The sequence below is a fragment of the Oryzias latipes genome, chromosome 24 (genome assembly GCF_002234675.1).
Source record: "Oryzias latipes chromosome 24, ASM223467v1".
NCBI classification, from domain to species: domain Eukaryota; kingdom Metazoa; phylum Chordata; class Actinopteri; order Beloniformes; family Adrianichthyidae; genus Oryzias; species Oryzias latipes.
This window is the reverse complement of record NC_019882.2, coordinates 11010130-11027205: the sequence shown is the minus strand read 5'-3', so window position 1 is coordinate 11027205 and position 17076 is coordinate 11010130. Positions and strand designations below refer to the sequence as shown.

At 35.7% G+C, this 17076-nt stretch overlaps 1 protein-coding gene across 5 annotated transcripts in view; it reads left to right on the top strand.

Annotated features, from left to right (window-relative positions):
• Window positions 1-17076, top strand: part of LOC101175121 (mucin-3A-like) — a 93724-nt gene that overhangs the window by 19364 nt on the left and 57284 nt on the right. For 2 of the 5 annotated variants that reach the window (XM_023952760.1, XM_023952759.1), the window contains 24 exons: window positions 268-330; window positions 447-599; window positions 998-1168; window positions 1505-1549; window positions 1850-1912; window positions 2269-2331; window positions 2985-3026; window positions 3100-3255; window positions 3840-4010; window positions 8328-8372; window positions 8579-9847; window positions 10137-10243; window positions 10536-10594; window positions 10698-10834; window positions 10929-11147; window positions 11307-11519; window positions 11606-11755; window positions 11827-12002; window positions 12562-12726; window positions 12816-14231; window positions 14343-14384; window positions 14708-14761; window positions 16202-16262; window positions 16337-16849. The exons of 1 other annotated variant lie outside the window; for it this stretch is intronic. In XM_023952760.1, coding sequence (XP_023808528.1) covers window positions 268-330; window positions 447-599; window positions 998-1168; window positions 1505-1549; window positions 1850-1912; window positions 2269-2331; window positions 2985-3026; window positions 3100-3255; window positions 3840-4010; window positions 8328-8372; window positions 8579-9847; window positions 10137-10243; window positions 10536-10594; window positions 10698-10834; window positions 10929-11147; window positions 11307-11519; window positions 11606-11755; window positions 11827-12002; window positions 12562-12726; window positions 12816-14231; window positions 14343-14384; window positions 14708-14761; window positions 16202-16262; window positions 16337-16410 — 5114 coding nt within the window. In that variant the 3' untranslated portion in view covers window positions 16411-16849. Of the gene's footprint in view, window positions 1-267; window positions 331-446; window positions 600-997; window positions 1169-1504; window positions 1550-1849; window positions 1913-2268; window positions 2332-2984; window positions 3027-3099; window positions 3256-3839; window positions 4011-8327; window positions 8373-8578; window positions 9848-10136; window positions 10244-10535; window positions 10595-10697; window positions 10835-10928; window positions 11148-11306; window positions 11520-11605; window positions 11756-11826; window positions 12003-12561; window positions 12727-12815; window positions 14232-14342; window positions 14385-14707; window positions 14762-16201; window positions 16263-16336; window positions 16850-17076 lie in introns of those variants that run through there. 2 more of the 5 variants (XM_023952761.1, XM_023952762.1) reach the window with 2 other exon arrangements.

Below are 17076 nucleotides of genomic sequence, written 5' to 3'. Positions count from 1 at the left end.
TTTACTTAAAACATGAGCCATCAGAATTGTACATAAAGCTGGCTATCTTGATCATACAAACGATTTTTTTATCAATCCAGATATTAAAACTGTTTGACCTTGTTGATTTGTAAACTGCACAAATGTGACTTAAGTGTGTCTTTGTTTTTTTTAATCCATGCATTTCATTATTGCTGTAATTAGTTTGATAAATCTGTATGAATTCTGTATTACTTTGACTACAATGCTTGAAATCAATCAATTAATCAATCATGTTTCTGTCTTTAGATTCTCCTCCTTTTACCACTGAAATATTTATAACTACGCCTGGCGTGACCACATCTATGACCGGTAACTGAAAACTGGAAGATCACTTCATTACTCAACATTTGAAAACAGAACGTATTGTAACCTCTTTATAAACTGCTGCATGTTTCCAATAAGTATCTTTGATTGTGTTCCCACAGTACCTCCACCTGTTTATAAATACCTTTTATCTGTTGAGCTGAACACCACATTATTGACAGCAATCAACACGATGAGAAGCATTCTGGGAAACATCAGTTACCCGCTCAGCATCAATGGAGACACTCAGATCAATCAGGCCAACATTTCTACAGGTAAATCTAATGACAGGATCAATACATAATATTTTATGCACATTCTTTTAACCCTTAAAATGTTTTTCAGAGACAATTTTATTTTTTCATTGATTTTAAGATTGTAAGTCTTTTTTCTGAGCCTTAGAATTATTGGATTATAGCAAAACATGTTTTTAAATGGGTCACCCTGGGTTTAGTTATCATAGATGATTGTTTTGTATCTAATTTAAATTTATATAAAGCATTTTTAATCTAACAAGTTTATAAAAATGTCCACATGACTCTTTTGATAACTTTTACTGCTATCAGATTATTGAACCTTCCAAGAAAGAAACAAAAGTTATATTTCACTAAAGACTTCTGGATGAATGAGTCTTCTCAGGTTTTGTCCAGATTACTCACTTAGTACTCTGCAGTCTGTTCTCCAATCAGAGATGGTTACCAGTGCATTTGTGAGGACCAGTATCGGTGGTCATGTGACCAGTGTCTGATGTATGGAGCATGTGACCAGATCTCTGCAGACTCATGTGGATGCATCAACGCCATTCCTTCTGACAGAAACTTCTGCCAGTCTCTGGATCAACACAGTAAGAAGTTTGAATTGGATTTATTTTGCTAATTGTACCAAATGTTTTATTTAATTATGGCAAATTAGGTTTATTAACATTACTATTAACAGTTTTGGACAAAGATGTAGATATTGTTACATCTATACAAAACCTATTTTGCATCAACAATCATCAAGGCAAAGATGTTCCTCTAAAAACTTGACAAAGGATGGAATTTTTGTTTAACTTAATAGGACCTTTGGCTGATTTTCTTTTTTGTTTTTGGAAACTACAAATAAATAATAACTCTTCTAAGCCTAACATGATCTGCTTTGGCTAAATATTTGTTGACAGTTTACTGTTTTCTTTTTTTAGATTTTACAGTTTGTCCAACTACAACTCCTAGGACATTTACAACATGTAAGTCACCATAGAAAAAAATAATGATAATTATATGACTGTAACAAATTAAAGTTGGTCTTTATGTGATTCTCTATATTAACTGAAAGAAGTTTTAAGAATTCAACTTTAATGTTTGATACTTTTTTCCATCTGTCTTTCCTTTACATTTGCAATGTACATTTACATTTCCTTTACAAATATTAAACATATTTTACAAATTGATCTCCAGTATTAAAACTAATCAGTCATTTTAATTTTTCTGCAACATGAAAAAAAGATTTACAATTAGATTTTGTTATTGTCTTACCATTTCTATAGATTCTCCGTCTGTTACCGCTGAAAAATTTACAACATCGCCTGACGTAACAACAATTATGACAGGTAACTGGATGAATTCCTCTTAATAACCCTATCAGTTTGTTTCTAAATGTATACTAATCAAAACTGGTCTGTTTTTTGTTGCAAAGTCTTTTAACAATGTTTTTGCTGAAACATATATATATATATGTATATATATATATATATATATATATATATATATATATATATATATATATATATATATATATATATATATATATATATATATATATATACACACAGACAGATAGATAGATAGATAGATAGATAGATAGATAGATAGATAGATAGATAGATAGATAGATAGATAGATAGATAGATATAAATAAATAAATAAACAGCTTCATTGACATGTCATTGCATGTTTATATCTCTAGATTCTCCCTCTGTTACCATTAAAATTTTTACAACTGCGGCAGATGTGACCACAACTAAGACAGGTACCCGATAGGTTAAAACCAACATATTTTACTTCCAATTTATATAAATGTAACATGTTTCCATCAACAGCTGAATGTTTTTTATAGTCTTTTTTATAAAGATTTAACAAGTGATCAAGAGTGGGACTTAAAAACTTTTCTTAGTCTTTTGGGAGCAACATGACAGATATGGAACCTTAATTCTTATCATGAAGTAGCTTACTTTATATTTCTATTATCTTAAGATTTATCTTTTGTTGCCACTGAAATCTATGAAATAAACACATATATGGCAGCAAAATACAAGATAAAAACATTTAACCCTTGTGCTATCTTAGATGACCCCACCCTTACTTTGACGTGTTCTTCCTACCATGACAAAGGTGGATAAAGGTGGAAAGATTTCATGTAATCCATGGACACCAGTGAGGTTCACAAATCATTGAAGAAAACAGGTGCAGCACACTGTCTAGTGGGTCTAGATGACCCAACTCCCAATGTTAAAGTGCCTAGGATAGCACAAGGGTTACAAAAAAGTCAATTATGGTGTTCCACCACCCTGAGCAAAGCCTTTAGGTGAATAACATTTTTTTAATGGTTTTCAATTTAATTTGATATTAAAAACTTGTTATCCGCATGATTCATGACTTTTGATGAATGTTCTGTTGCCACAGATTTCATTACAACTACTGAAGATGTAACAACATCTATGACAGGTAACTAAAAGAAAATCACTAAGCCACCAAATCTTAATGACAGATTAATAATGTGTTGAATGTCACCCTCCAGAGCTCCCCCCACCTGTTTATAACTACCGGCTTTCTGTTGAGCTGAACACCACAGACATTACAGTAATAGATAAGCTGAGGAGCATTCTGGGAAACCTCACAGATCTACCCAGCTTGAACAGACGCACACGGATAAGTCGGGCCAACATTACTACAGGTAGGACTGTATGAAGGACCAGGACAGTCGCTGTAGATTATAAGATATATTGTACACATACAGTACAGACCAAACGTTTGGACACACCTTCTTATTCAAATGAATGGGAAGGTGTGTCCAAACATTTGGTCTGTACTGTATTTGTTAATTGGTTGATTAATATTATGATTTGTAAACACATTTGGAAATTGACACATTTTCTCAAAATAGAAATAAGTCATGGAAATCCTCCATTTGATTCGTAAACCCTTTTTTATTTATTTATATCTTGATATATTTTTACATCATATTATGTTTTCTGCCTGTTTTATTCTCCCGCTACATTTTCAAATGCGATTTGCAAATTCAAATTTAATTTGCCAAACTTTTTGTGTGACACTGTCATAGAAAGAATAAAAAAGCTACACTGTTGCAAACATGATGTGGCAGTGAAAAAACTGCCACAAGACTCGTATTCAGAACATTTACACTTTAGGAATGTGTTAGGATTTAAACATTTGTAAAATTCTATAGAGATATTAAAATGAACATAAAACATAAAAAAACTGTTATGTGAAAAATTTGTTTTCCATATCTGTCTGCAGTTTGTTCTCCTGTCAGCTATGGTTACCAGTGCAGATGTGAGGATCAGTACCTGTGGTCATGTGACCAGTGTCAGACGTATGGCTCATGTGACCAGGTCTCTGAAAAGCCATGTGGATGCATAAATGCCATTCCTCCTGATGGACACTTTTGTCAGTCTCTGGATCAACTCAGTAAGAGTGCAAAACTAAAAAACAAAATCCAACAATAAGTTTAGAAACTGCATTAATTCTATAAACAAAAGTGACAAAAGTTTTATTATATATTTTAATTTCATGCTATGTTTGTGATTTTTACTGGGATTGCTTTCATTTAACTTTTAATGTTTTGTGCAGAGCAGTACATTTATAAAGTTTGAGGCTTGGCTTATTTATAGTGCAAAAAATAAAAGCTCTAAGACTTTTACATGAAGGTGTAATGTTTTACTGCATCCAATGTAGAAGATAAAGGTTAAGTGACATCAGTAGCCATGCTGTCTGAAGCAAATGGTAGTGGAAAAGTGGTAAAGACAGGTCGGTATGGGATTACATCTCTGCCATAAATTGAAAGGGCGTAAAGACAACTGAGCGCGCGTATTTAGGAACTGAGTGAGTGAACCTTACAACCGTGCTGGTGCAATTCTAACCAAGCAACCCCGTATTTTATAATTGCACGGCTGCAATCCTAACTGAGCAGTGATCCCGTGCGGTCAGAGCCTTTTTGCGCGCTCACCTGGATTTAGGCTCAGTGTTAAGGGGGCGTTTTTGTCACTTGCGGGGCGGTATTCAGGGGTGTGTTTGTCACTTGGGGGCAGGGACCTTTCTGGTTGATCTGATTGGCTAGAATTTGCATGTCAAGCAGTGGGGCGGGACTTTCATTTTGGGGCTTTAATAGAAAAGGAACGGCGGCTGTAACATGGATTAAAAGCATTAAAACAGTAACGAATGCAGTGAAATTCACATGAGAAAAATTTACAGCACAAAAAAACCAGCTGAACTTTCTTACCTTGGTTATGGGGCGTTCGTTAATGTTTTAATCCACGTTACATCCGCCGTTTTTTTCTATGTATGCCTCGCACGGGGGGGGGGGGGGGGGGGGGGGGGGGGGCAAGTTTGACACAAAGAGCCAAAATTTCTAACTGTGATTGTCAAACCCCCTCCATAACCCCCTCCTCTCCTTACAAAACAACAGCACTGGATTAAATGGCGCCGTTTCAATTTTGAGTGTTTTTTCTGTATTTAACGTTAACAGACATGACATACCAGTGAAACGTGCTGGTGTGTGTTTTAAAAAGATAGCTGATTTGGTTGTGATTTATTTTTTCAGTCATCAATCAGCATTTAACATTCATCAAAGTCCTCATCTTCTGTATCTGAAACAGCTGGGCTACATTTCTATCAGACACGCCAGCTTCCCTTTCCTCATCATCAGAGTCCGTCTCTTTGCCATGCGGCTCCAAAGAACAGTGAAAGCAGACACCTCAGGCCAAGTTTAAGTCCTGCAGTCCCAAAGTGCAGCGTAACTCGCCGGCCCTACTTCCTGGTAAGGGGTGAGGATGGACAGCTTTTCACGGTCACCTGCTGGAAGTTGCAGCGCTCAGCCTCAAGTTGTTCTTCCAACACAGGCCTTTCCTTTTCGCGGAAACTCAGCTGCTGCTGCGTCTTCTTGTCTTGTCAGAGTTGTTTTTCCAGCGTTCTCACTTGCGAACCATGGATTCATCATTTTAAATTCTCTGGCAGCAGAGGTTCGATAAGTTAGAAAGATCTTCACAGATTCGGACTTCCTGCCTCAATAACTCTTCTGATCAACGTTGCCTTTTAATCAGAATTGTTCGCTTTAAGCTGTGAATGCAGACATGAAGCAGCCGGCTGCCAAGGGACCGTCAACAAAGTGAAACCTCTGTGAACTGTGAAACACCACTGTGTAAAAATCAATAACCTCACAAAAAAAATCGTAAAATTATTAAAAAGCATAATTGTGTTACAATAAATATTTTGTAGGAAAGTCCAGCTTTATTTTATCTTGTTGAGTATACTTTTTAAAATTTTATTAGATATGAATCATGACTAAAGATATCAGTAGTTATGAAGATACTGAAGCTACTGTCACCAAACTTTCTGTACGGACTAATGATGACCTTATTGTCATACTAAAATAAAGAATTAAATAAACACTTTGTTTATTTTTAGGAATTTTTCATATTTACTAATGGATCCAATTTGGTCAAAAATCCTCAATAGCTCTGAAGATGCTAGAATTTTTTTTGCATAATCTTTATTGTAGTAGGAAAATAAGGTCATGATTAGTTAGTACAGAAGGTTTTGTGTCAGTAACTACAGCATCTTCAAAGCTATTGAGCATTTTTGACCAAATCTGATCAATATTTTAATATTAAAATTTCAATAATTTTAACAATAAACAACATGAATTATGACAATCTTTATTGCAGTAGGACAATAAGGTCATGATTAGTCAGTACAGGAGGTTTGGTGACAGAAGCTTTAGTATCTTCAGAGCTATCGTGCATTTATGTTATGATTCATATCTCTATTAAATTTTAAAAACTATAAGCAATAAAATAGAGGTTGACTTTTTAACAAAATTTAGTATAATAATAATAATGTAGCATGACTATGCTGACGAGTCTTCATTACCAGTTCATATAAATATAGACATGTATTTGCTTTTTAAAAGTTTATTGATTTTACAGAATGGTGTTTCTCAGGGTACGCGCTTTATTGATGGTCCCTTGACAGCCTGCACGCTGCCCTTTCTGCATTCACAGCTTGAAATGAAAAATTCTGATTAAAAGGCAATAGAAATGATCTTTTTTCTTTAAAAATGCTTTTGTATTTCACTCTCTGTGTTAATACAAAATGATTGAGATACTTGCTGACACATTTGAACGTTGATCAGGAGAGTTATTGAAGCAGGAAGTCCGAATCTGTGAAGATCTAATTTAACAGAACTGCAGCTGCTTGATTCCCGTGTTCCTCCGCGTAGCTGATAGTTTGCAGTTTAAACCGTGCCTCATAATCGTGTCTGTTTGCATTTCCAGAGTTTCCCAAACGCATCTGTTCTGCATTATGCTCTTATCTGCACCTTTGTACTATGGGGGGGGGGGGGGTCTTCTTTCACGTCCTCACTTCTCTCCGTACCATTCTCATGCTGTTCTCTCCTAGGTCCTCTTTACCGAAGTCGCACAAAACACATTAGGGCCGCTCTGTACATTTAGGAGAAAATGTAAGACTTTAACCTTATGGTTGTGAAAGTACTTTATATATAAAATATGATAAAAGGCAGAGAGAGACGCATGCAGCTCAAGTGGCGCCTGTTAGCCCCCCCCCGCTCTGAAAAATTAAAGTCCCGCCCCGCTGCCTCACCGATAAGACATGCAAATTTTGGCTAATTAGATCAAACAGAAAGTTCCTGCCCCTAAGTGACAAACACACCCTTGAATACCACCCTACAAGTGACAAAAACGCCCCCTTAACAATGAGCCTAAATCCAGGTGAGCGCGCAAAAAGGATCTGACCACACGGGATCACTGCTCGGTTAGGATTGCAGCTGTGCAACTGTAAAATACGGGGTCGCTTGGTTAGAATTGCGTTAGAACGGTTGTAAGTTTCCCTCACTCAGTTCCTAAATACGCGCCTGATGTCTTTACGCCCTTTCAATTTATGGCAGAGATGTAATCCCATAGGTCCTACTTGACTAATTAGAATAAACATATTTTAGAATCCCTGGATACAACATAATACAGTAGACTACACTAGAAAACCTAATGTTTTCCATACTGTTGGGTTTCTGCCCTACATCCAAGCCCAACACCAAAGCTTGCAGACAAGCACCTCATTACCCAGCTTTCTGACATAACACTTGACTGTTAACAATGTGCCTTTTGGGGAAACATCCAAATACAAAATGTATGACATTGATTTTCTGTTAGACCACCACCTACAAAAAGAATCACAAGGGGCTTCAGCTGTTAGATTTGGGTGATGGTCAAATGCAGATCCCTCAATACTCTAATTTGTAGACACAGCCGCTGGCAAAAGGTACAGGAATTAGGAAATGGAAAGGAGCCTTAACTTGCACACGTTTATTGGTATGGGTTAGGTAGTCAGGCTTGCTTCTAAGATCAGTTTGGGCTCTAAAACACAACTGTGTGACAGGTTGAACTCTACCACTGTCACATTTATCAAAAGTGGGTGGGCGGGCAGTTAAGTAGGGAAATGTCCATCTGGTGTCAAGCGAGGCTTGACTGAATCAGAGTGGAAATGTCCTCCCCCTCCAATGTAACCACAACTGATAAAGTGGCTCTCGGATGCCATTAAGCTTAGGCAGTCGTCACGCAGCTGACAGGTACCTCAGTCCGTTCATGTCCCGCCAAGAAAGAAATAAGACATGCTGAAGGGAATATTTATCTTATTGGTTGAGCAGCATATCATGGATAGATGATTGGTAGACTAATTACCTTTATTCCTATTTAAAACTTTTCTCTTTTTCAGACCTTACTGCCTGTCAAGATAACCCAACAACTCCACCAGCAACAGGTAAGACAAAATATCCCTTCAGTCCAGTGATACACACTATAAATATATTTTCTATTTTTAACCAAAGTAACTCACTTTATAATTGATTTCTACATTATTTTTAAGTCAAATAATGCACTTATAAATCAAGAGAACATGAATATATGTGTACTTTAAAGGTTAATGGAGAATCATTATAAAGTTGTATCTAAACTCTGCATTTTCAGCAACTGCTTGGACTATGCAAAGTTTCAGAACCACAGGAGCTAATGGCTTGACATCAGTCAACACCACAGAAACAACTAAAAGTTGGACAACTCCCATTATGTCCCCTACGCCAACTACAAGATTTTCTACTGTAATCCCCACCACACTCGGAGAACCATTGAGTGCAAATTCCACAGTTACATCCACCACAATAAAAGAAACAACTACTGTAATATCCACGGGGTTCCCCACAACTCAAACTGTTGCAATTTCCACTGATATTCCTTCTAACACTGAAGAACCAACTACATCAATTTCCACAGTTATCACCGCCACAACCAAAGAAATAACAAATGCAGGATCTACAGTTATTCCTACTACAACCAAAACAAAAACTCCTTCAGTTACTATGGTTAGTCCTATCCCAAGTGAAGCGACTACAAATGCACTTTCCACAGTAATTCCTACCACAACTGAAGAACCAATTACTGCAATTATTCCAACCACAACTGGTGAAACAACTACTGAAACTTTCACCGTTATTTCTACTCCAACTGAAACACAAATGCCAGCAGTAACTACAGTTATTTCTGCAACAACTGAAGCAACAAGTAATGCAATTTCCACAGTTATTCATACCATAACCAAAGAACCAACTACTGCATTTTTAACTAGCATTACTACAACAACAAAGGAAACAACAACTCCAGCTTCAACAGTTATTTCTACAGCAGAAACACAAATGTCACCAATTACCATATTTAGTCCTACTACAATTGGAGCAACAACCAGAGAAGTTTCTACAGGTTTTTTTACAACGACCGATGAACCAACTACTGCAACTTCAACACTTATGGCAACCACAACCGGACCAATAACAACTGCAAATCCCACAGTCATTCCTACCACAAGTGAAAAACCAACTACTAAAGTTGTCACAGTTATTCCTACCACAATCAAAGAACCAACAACAGCAATTTCCACACTTCTCACCTCTGACAAAGTGCCAACCACTGCACTTATTCCCACTACAACAACTACTACAGCCACTACTACTACTTCAACAGTGCCCACTACGACCACTAAGCCTATGAATAACACAACAGAAACTATTGCTACAACTACCACCGCTACAGCTACAACAAGTACCACCACAAAGGCTACCACGACCACCACAAAGGGTACCACTACTACTACTACCAAGGCTACCACGACTACCACTACGGAGGCTATCACAACAGCCACAATTACAACAATTAAGCTCACTACCTCTACCCCTTCTTTTACAGGTAAGACTGTGTTATTGAATAACTTTTAGATAGTTTACAAATGGTCAAAACTTTAATCAAATTCAATGCAGAAAAAAAACGATTTTACTCAAAGGTAGATTTATTTCTATGAGTTACACAATTTTGTTTCTACAAATTTTTATTTCTGTGATTACAGTCTTTTTTTAGTTCACATGTAAAAACAGGCTAATTACCGGTATATCAGGTTTTTGTGAACTTTTGAAAATTGTTTTTAAATGTTTACCTTTAAAATAAATATTTCATTGTACTTTTCACTTATTTCAAACAGCAATTGACATTGCAGTGTCAGTCACATTTGACATGGTGTTCAGAAATGAGTTCCACGATAAGACAAGTTCTGCATACCAAAGTCTAGAAAAAAATATTACTACAGAGGTGAGTGCATTTAGTAAAAATGTTAAAACTTTCAGCCTTTTCATGAATGTACTTTGATTTTTTTCTACGATTCTTTTGTCAATTTTTTATCATTTTTCCTATGAATTATTATGCGCAACTGAATATGGGATATGAATTACAGGCTTTTATTTTCCTTTACTTTATTATTTTATTCTGGGATGCCCTGTGTTAGTTTTATGTATGAGAAGTGCTATAGTAACTACAGTTGATTAACATAAACTAAGGTTCATATTTGTTCACATTGTTGTTTCCTAAAACCATAATGCCACAGCTAAAGAAACAGTACAGCTCTATCAACGGGTTTGTCGGAGTGACCGTGACAGGATTCAGGTATGTACATTTCCTAAAATGAACTTTTAACATTCTAAATACTTGGCATCACATATAGAATTTCATTTTTATTTTTTGCGTGTGTGTTTTTTTTATTTCTTAGACAAGGAAGTGTCATTGCAGATTTTGTCATTTCAACAGCAGAGAGTTCTGCAACACAAATTACTGAAGCAAACAAAGACCTCAAAAACACTTTAAAGTCTATTGCTCCTGTACTGAAGTCTACTGCACAGTATAAAAGTAAGGACTGGTTTGTCTTCTTTCTCAACAATAAGAAGGCAGGAACTGAACAATAAAGTATAAAATCATAACAGTAATTTATTTTTATCCCAAGGTTCCACCAAGATTAAATTCAATTCTACCTACCTAACTAATACAACAATGACGTTGGTATGTGGACCTCCTGAGGGTGATCTACTTGACATTGTAGGAAATATTAACAGTGCTGAGTGGAAATTTGAAAACATAAACATTTCACCAGGACGTCGGACCTTTACTACTCGCAGTAACACTTCTATACTTACTGTAAACAATGTCAATCCTTTTGATGCTGGTAAGTAACCTAATTTTTTTTTACTTGAAAAATACTTGTACATTTTACTATTTAGGTGCCCAAAACACTTTTGTAGAATCCTTAAGCATAATATTTTAGAAAGGTAACTAAGGTTTTGATATTACTAAAATCCAAACTCTCATTTGTTTTTAATTACAGGGCTTTATGAATGTATCCTCAAAGGAACAAACTTTGAGTTTTACCAAAATGGAACTGTTGAAAAAGTTAATATTCAAGCAGCTCCTGATGTAAAGGTGGTCGTAGTAAAAAACACTGTGTGCAATGTGGGAAATAAAGCAAACCTTAGTTGTTGTGTTCAGCCAATCTATAACATCACCTGGGCTCAGCCTCCATCAAGCGTACAAATATCAAGTAAATATGATTCACAGTTGTTGAAATTTCAATTATAGGATAATGAAAAAGTCTGTTTCCAATTTAATAAAATCACCTAATTTTAGGAACTACAAGCTCTCCTGATGAATATTGCATCAACAACGAATATACAATAACCAGCTGTGAAGACATCTCAAAACCATTAACATTCACATGTAAAGTTAATGAATACGATGGGTACGAAAAAACAACAACACTGAAATTCTTCACAGGAGGTAAATGTTGAAAATATGTTCACATTTTGTACTTTTACTGCCCCATTAACCAAACAACTCTATGTCTTAAGCTCCTACATGCACAGGTGATATATACGGAGACGGAAAAGAAGGTTCCATAGCAGATGTTGCATGTCCAGAAGGTCAAAAAGGAAAAAAAAAAGCCATATGTAAAGGAAATAAGTGGGAACTCATTGAAGACAACTGCATTCTAACCGTAATCACTGATTTATTTGCTAAGTCAACAGTAAGTAATTTTTCTGTAACAAATATAGCATCAACATTTAGAATGAATGCATACTTTCCACCAGCACTTTCTTGCATTTTATCTTGTAAAATAAAGAATTTTCAACATTCCTATTAATGCTCTACAGATTTGTAATTTTTAGATTGCTAGTTTCAATTAACTAAAAGAAAAAGAATCATTGAACACCATTCAGCCTTGCTAAAGTGAAATGAATTGTGATGTCTCAGCGCTCAGACCCTCATCAGGAAGATTTTATTTCTGCAACTGCAGTTACATTAAAAAAATTTTATCACATTTTTTGCTACACATGAAAAATATAAAGCCAATCAAACATGTCTGTAGTAATTATTCAAGTATGACAGAACATGCTTACCTCAACAACAAGGTCTGTTGCACATGATTGACAAAAAAAAAGAAAAAACACTGTTTTAGTTTAGGAAGCTCTTATCCCAACTGCATACAGATTTTTTGAAAGACCAGGAGACAGTTGTTTATTTTACATCCATGTGGTTTGGTGGTAAATTCTGGTTACTTTTTTTTAAATCTTTGTTTCTTTTAGGAACTGGTGCAAGAAAATGTACAGACTTTTTCAAGTGATCTCCAAAAGGCTGTAAATGATAGTAAAACTGAAATTGCAAAGTCATCTAAGAGCGTATCTACTATTGTCGACATTCTAACTACCATCGCAAATGTATCAACTTCTGTCACTACAGATGTCATGAGGGTAAGAGTCTATCTTTTAGTTAACTGCAATTAGAAGACCCCAAAGGTTTAATGCGGTTTTGCTCTAACTATGAAATGTCTGATTTGCAGAATGTGCTACAGACCATTGATGTCCTCGCAGATGATGGCGTAAAAGAGTCCTGGGAAACCCTGAATAAAGATAGAAACAATAATGCTGGTTCAAAATTACTGGAATCACTGGAGACACTCTCAGGATCCTTGAGTGGGACGGCTGATATCTCCACTGAACGAATTCATCTGATCAGAACAAATGCCAACAACTTTGTAACTCCAAATTCCACAGTTTCCTTGAAAATCTCAGACAGTGATGGTTTTTTCGACAATAATACTTTAATGACCATCATCATTCTGAGCACCTTTAATAATGTCATGCCAGCTCGAAACTCGTCCTTTGACTTAAGTCTCTTTAATGGAACCAGTAACGAAACATCTAACCCAAACAACGCAAACCTTGCTATCAATGCAGCTGTGGTTCTTGTCAAAGTAAATCAAACTGTTCAAAATGTCAGTTTTGAATTCCAAACCTTGAATGAAACCCTGAGCCAGGAAACACAGTGTGTCTTCTGGAATTTCACGCTCTTAGAAAACTTTGGTGCCTGGGATGATGAAGGATGCAAGTTTGTTTCTAGACTTAATGATAGAGTAACCTGCAACTGCACCCACCTTACATCCTTCTCGATTCTCATGGCAACAAGCATCCCTGAAGATATAAGAGACATCCTGGACATAATCACCTACATTGGAGTTGGAATATCTCTGGCAAGCCTCGTCATATGTCTCATCATTGAGGGATATGTATGGAAAGCTGTCACCAAAAACAGCACTGCCTTGATGCGTCACATCTCTATTGTTAACACAGCCCTGTCTCTGTTGATCGCAGACATTTGTTTCATCATTGCAGCCTCTTACTCACAGAAGGCCCTTGATAACAAAGATGGAGACTTTAAAGTTCTGATTGGACAGTGCAGTGCAGTGACATTTTTTATGCACTTCTTCTACCTTTCTCTGTTCTTCTGGATGCTCGTATCAGGCCTTCTGCTCTTCTACAGGACAATGATGGTTTTCTCCCACATGTCAAAGTCCATCATGATAGCTATGGGCTTTGTTATAGGCTATGGTTGCCCTCTGATTATTGCTGTTACCACTGTTGCTGCTACAGCACCAAGTCAAACATACATCAGGAAAAATTACATTTGCTGGCTTAACTGGACTGAGTCTAAAGCCCTTCTGTCCTTGGTCATTCCAGCCTTGGTTATAGTTGTGATCAATATTATAGTTGTAATTGTGGTTTTGTACAAAATGATGAGAAGATCTTCAGCAAGCACCATCCAGCCGGATGAGAAGAACAGCTTTGTAGTTATTCTAAGATGTCTGGCCATCCTGACACCTTTATTTGGACTGACTTGGGCCCTGGGGATTGGAACAATGGTTTCACCAAAAGATGTAGGCATCCACATAGCCTTCGCATTCTTTAATTCCCTTCAGGTATTTATACATTTAAAGATAAAAGGCAGCACATTTTTACAAATGTTTAAATATATATATATATATTTTTGTCCACACTTTGTTAATGTAAACATGTTTGACTCTCCACAGGGTTTCTTCATTCTGGTGTTTGGCACATTGTTTGATTCCAAGGTAGGTTGGGTCAGAGGGGGACGCATAAAGACAAAACAAATTACATCATTTTGCTTTCAATAGTAAAGTTCAAGTTTTATTTTAATAAATCAAAAAAAAAAAAAGATTTTTGCAAATTTGACGTGCCAATCTGTTTTTATCACATCTGTAAAAACCAAAAAGCCAAACATTGAAGACTTTGTTTTAATTATTTTCAGAAGTAACCCCAAATAAATGACAAGTAAAAATATCACATGAAACTTACCAGAAATGTGTCAAATGTTTGTTTTGTTGTTTAAAGTTTAGGATTACATTACTAATGATATCAAACTGTTTCTACACAGATTCGTGCAGTTCTCTCAAGCAGAACTCCTTCTATAAACTCCATTTCGACAACAGTAAGTCAGTAAAATAATGTATACATTACATGCAGTTGTATTTTTTTTAAAAAGTCAGGGGGCGGGGGGGGGGGTCTTCTTTATGTCACAGAACTGTTTTTTTCTTTTGAACCTTTTCCAGAAATAAAGTATATTCATTTACTATTTATACGGGTTAGTTAATGACAAAATATTTTTCTTGAAAACGCATCTGAGAATTTGTCTCAAATGTCACATATATGCTAACAAACAAAAACATAATCAGATAAGTCAATAAAAGGGTAAGCCCGCCCCTACTTCCCATCATCCATGTTTACACTCCCTCCCACTAGCTTCCGGTCCCTCACCCCCCCCCATGTAACATAAAAAAATGCAAGCAATATTGGAATTCTCCATCTGTAAAGTTTAGAAAAAGATGTCAGCACAAACAAGGAAAATGGAGACATAAATGGATCTATTTGTCTCAAAAAGAATGCTACAAGATTTTTCCAACTCAGTTTATTTATTTATTTATTTTTTTTGGCTACTCCTCATTTACCCCAATATAAGTAAAGAAATACTCACAAATGAAATTTTAATCTTAATATATTTCCTTCATCATAAGAAAAAAACTACAATAACAAATTAAAAACACCAAAAAAGAAAACATTTACATCAGCATGGATCTTTAAATACAATAGAAGTAAAACAGCTGTGGATGATTATCAACAAACCTGGTTTGTCCAAAACTAAACTGCACAATCCGCAGGAATTTGACATACTGGTAATGTTTGAAGTTTTCAAGGGAAAAATGATGACCCATTTTATAGTAAAATCAACAATAAGCCAAATAGTACTTTATTTGTAGAGTTCAGAATATAAACATGATAGTTTTGACTCACATTTTTGTCTCTACCACAATGGTGTGTTTTTTTTCCTTAAAGGGTCAAACAAATACATTGCTTGCTAGCTAGGCAATGACATCCTATTGTGACTTCTCTGTCAGCCAATAGCTATTTCACTTACTGAAGAGTTGGCAACATTATCTCAATGACACAGGCCTTTAGGCTATGCTCGCCTCACTCACTATATTTCAATGAAAATTTAGCATTTCTTACTGAATCCTTCTTAAAACTCAGGTCTTTCCCACAGAACATAGTTAAAGTTAACACAGACATCTCTAATTATAACACTACCTTCACACTGACACAAGAAGAATGTTTTACATCACATATTTCCCCAAGCTACATTCTGTGCTTACCTTGCTTCCCAATGCAATTGAGAAAAAGAGCAGAAGCAACAGAAAGCTGAAACAGGCCTTCAAAATAAAAGCATTTCTTAAAACTGTCAATTATGGAAAAGTTCTGAAATGCAATCAGGATTTAGACAAAATTGACACCAGTATAATTATATAGGTTACATACAAAGAATGACCTAGGCGTAAACCTTTTTAAGCTGAGTTTGCCATGTTTTGTCTTTCAGAGCACAAGTGGAGGCACATCTTCTTTTGGTGGATTAGTGACCCGACTCCGTGGAAGAAGAAGTAAGTCAGTTTTCATTCAAAATTTGTCCTTATTATAAATCTCAATTACTTAACTGTTTTGTTTTTGTTTCCAGATGTTTACCAGGTTTCCCAGCCCAGGAGCAACGGCAACAACAGCGGTTCCTCAGAGTCATACAGCATGATATAAATCCTGACAGCAATAAAAAGAAAATGTGTCTTATTTGAAACGTGTGTTTTGTCTTAATTCTAAATGAGATGTGCAAACATTAAAATCAGTGCAGTATAGTTTTTAATATGAAATTTTGTGCAATTGTACTTTGAAGAACAACTATTCAGTTTTTTGTGAATTTTATGACTTTTAATCCCATTTTTGTCCTTTTATGCAGAAAATAATATTATGCAAATAAATATGTTAAACTCAGTGAAAGTTCTGTCAAAGCTACATTAATGTAAATGAACAAATGAAAATCATAAAACAATGTAAATATGAAAGATTTAAAGGAATTGTTGTGTTCTTAATGAGGTGGTGATGCACAGATTTTTAACTGTTTAAGATGACTGTGAAGCCAGAAACAACTGAATAATTTAACGATGTATGTGAAAAATAAAAATACTTAAACTACTAACTACTGTTTAAATATGATCATTTGTGCTTAGTACAGATCTGCTTTGATATGATTGTTTACTTTGCCTCTTCTACTGAAGATGTAAATGACTGTTGGGCCTTTGGGTACCTGGGCTGTCTCTCAGGGGTAAACTCCAGGTCACCAAATGGAAATTTGCCTCAGTGGTAATGCAATGTTTGAAAGCACTTTAGAGTTAGTCACCACAACCAGAAAAACAGCTGTGGTCT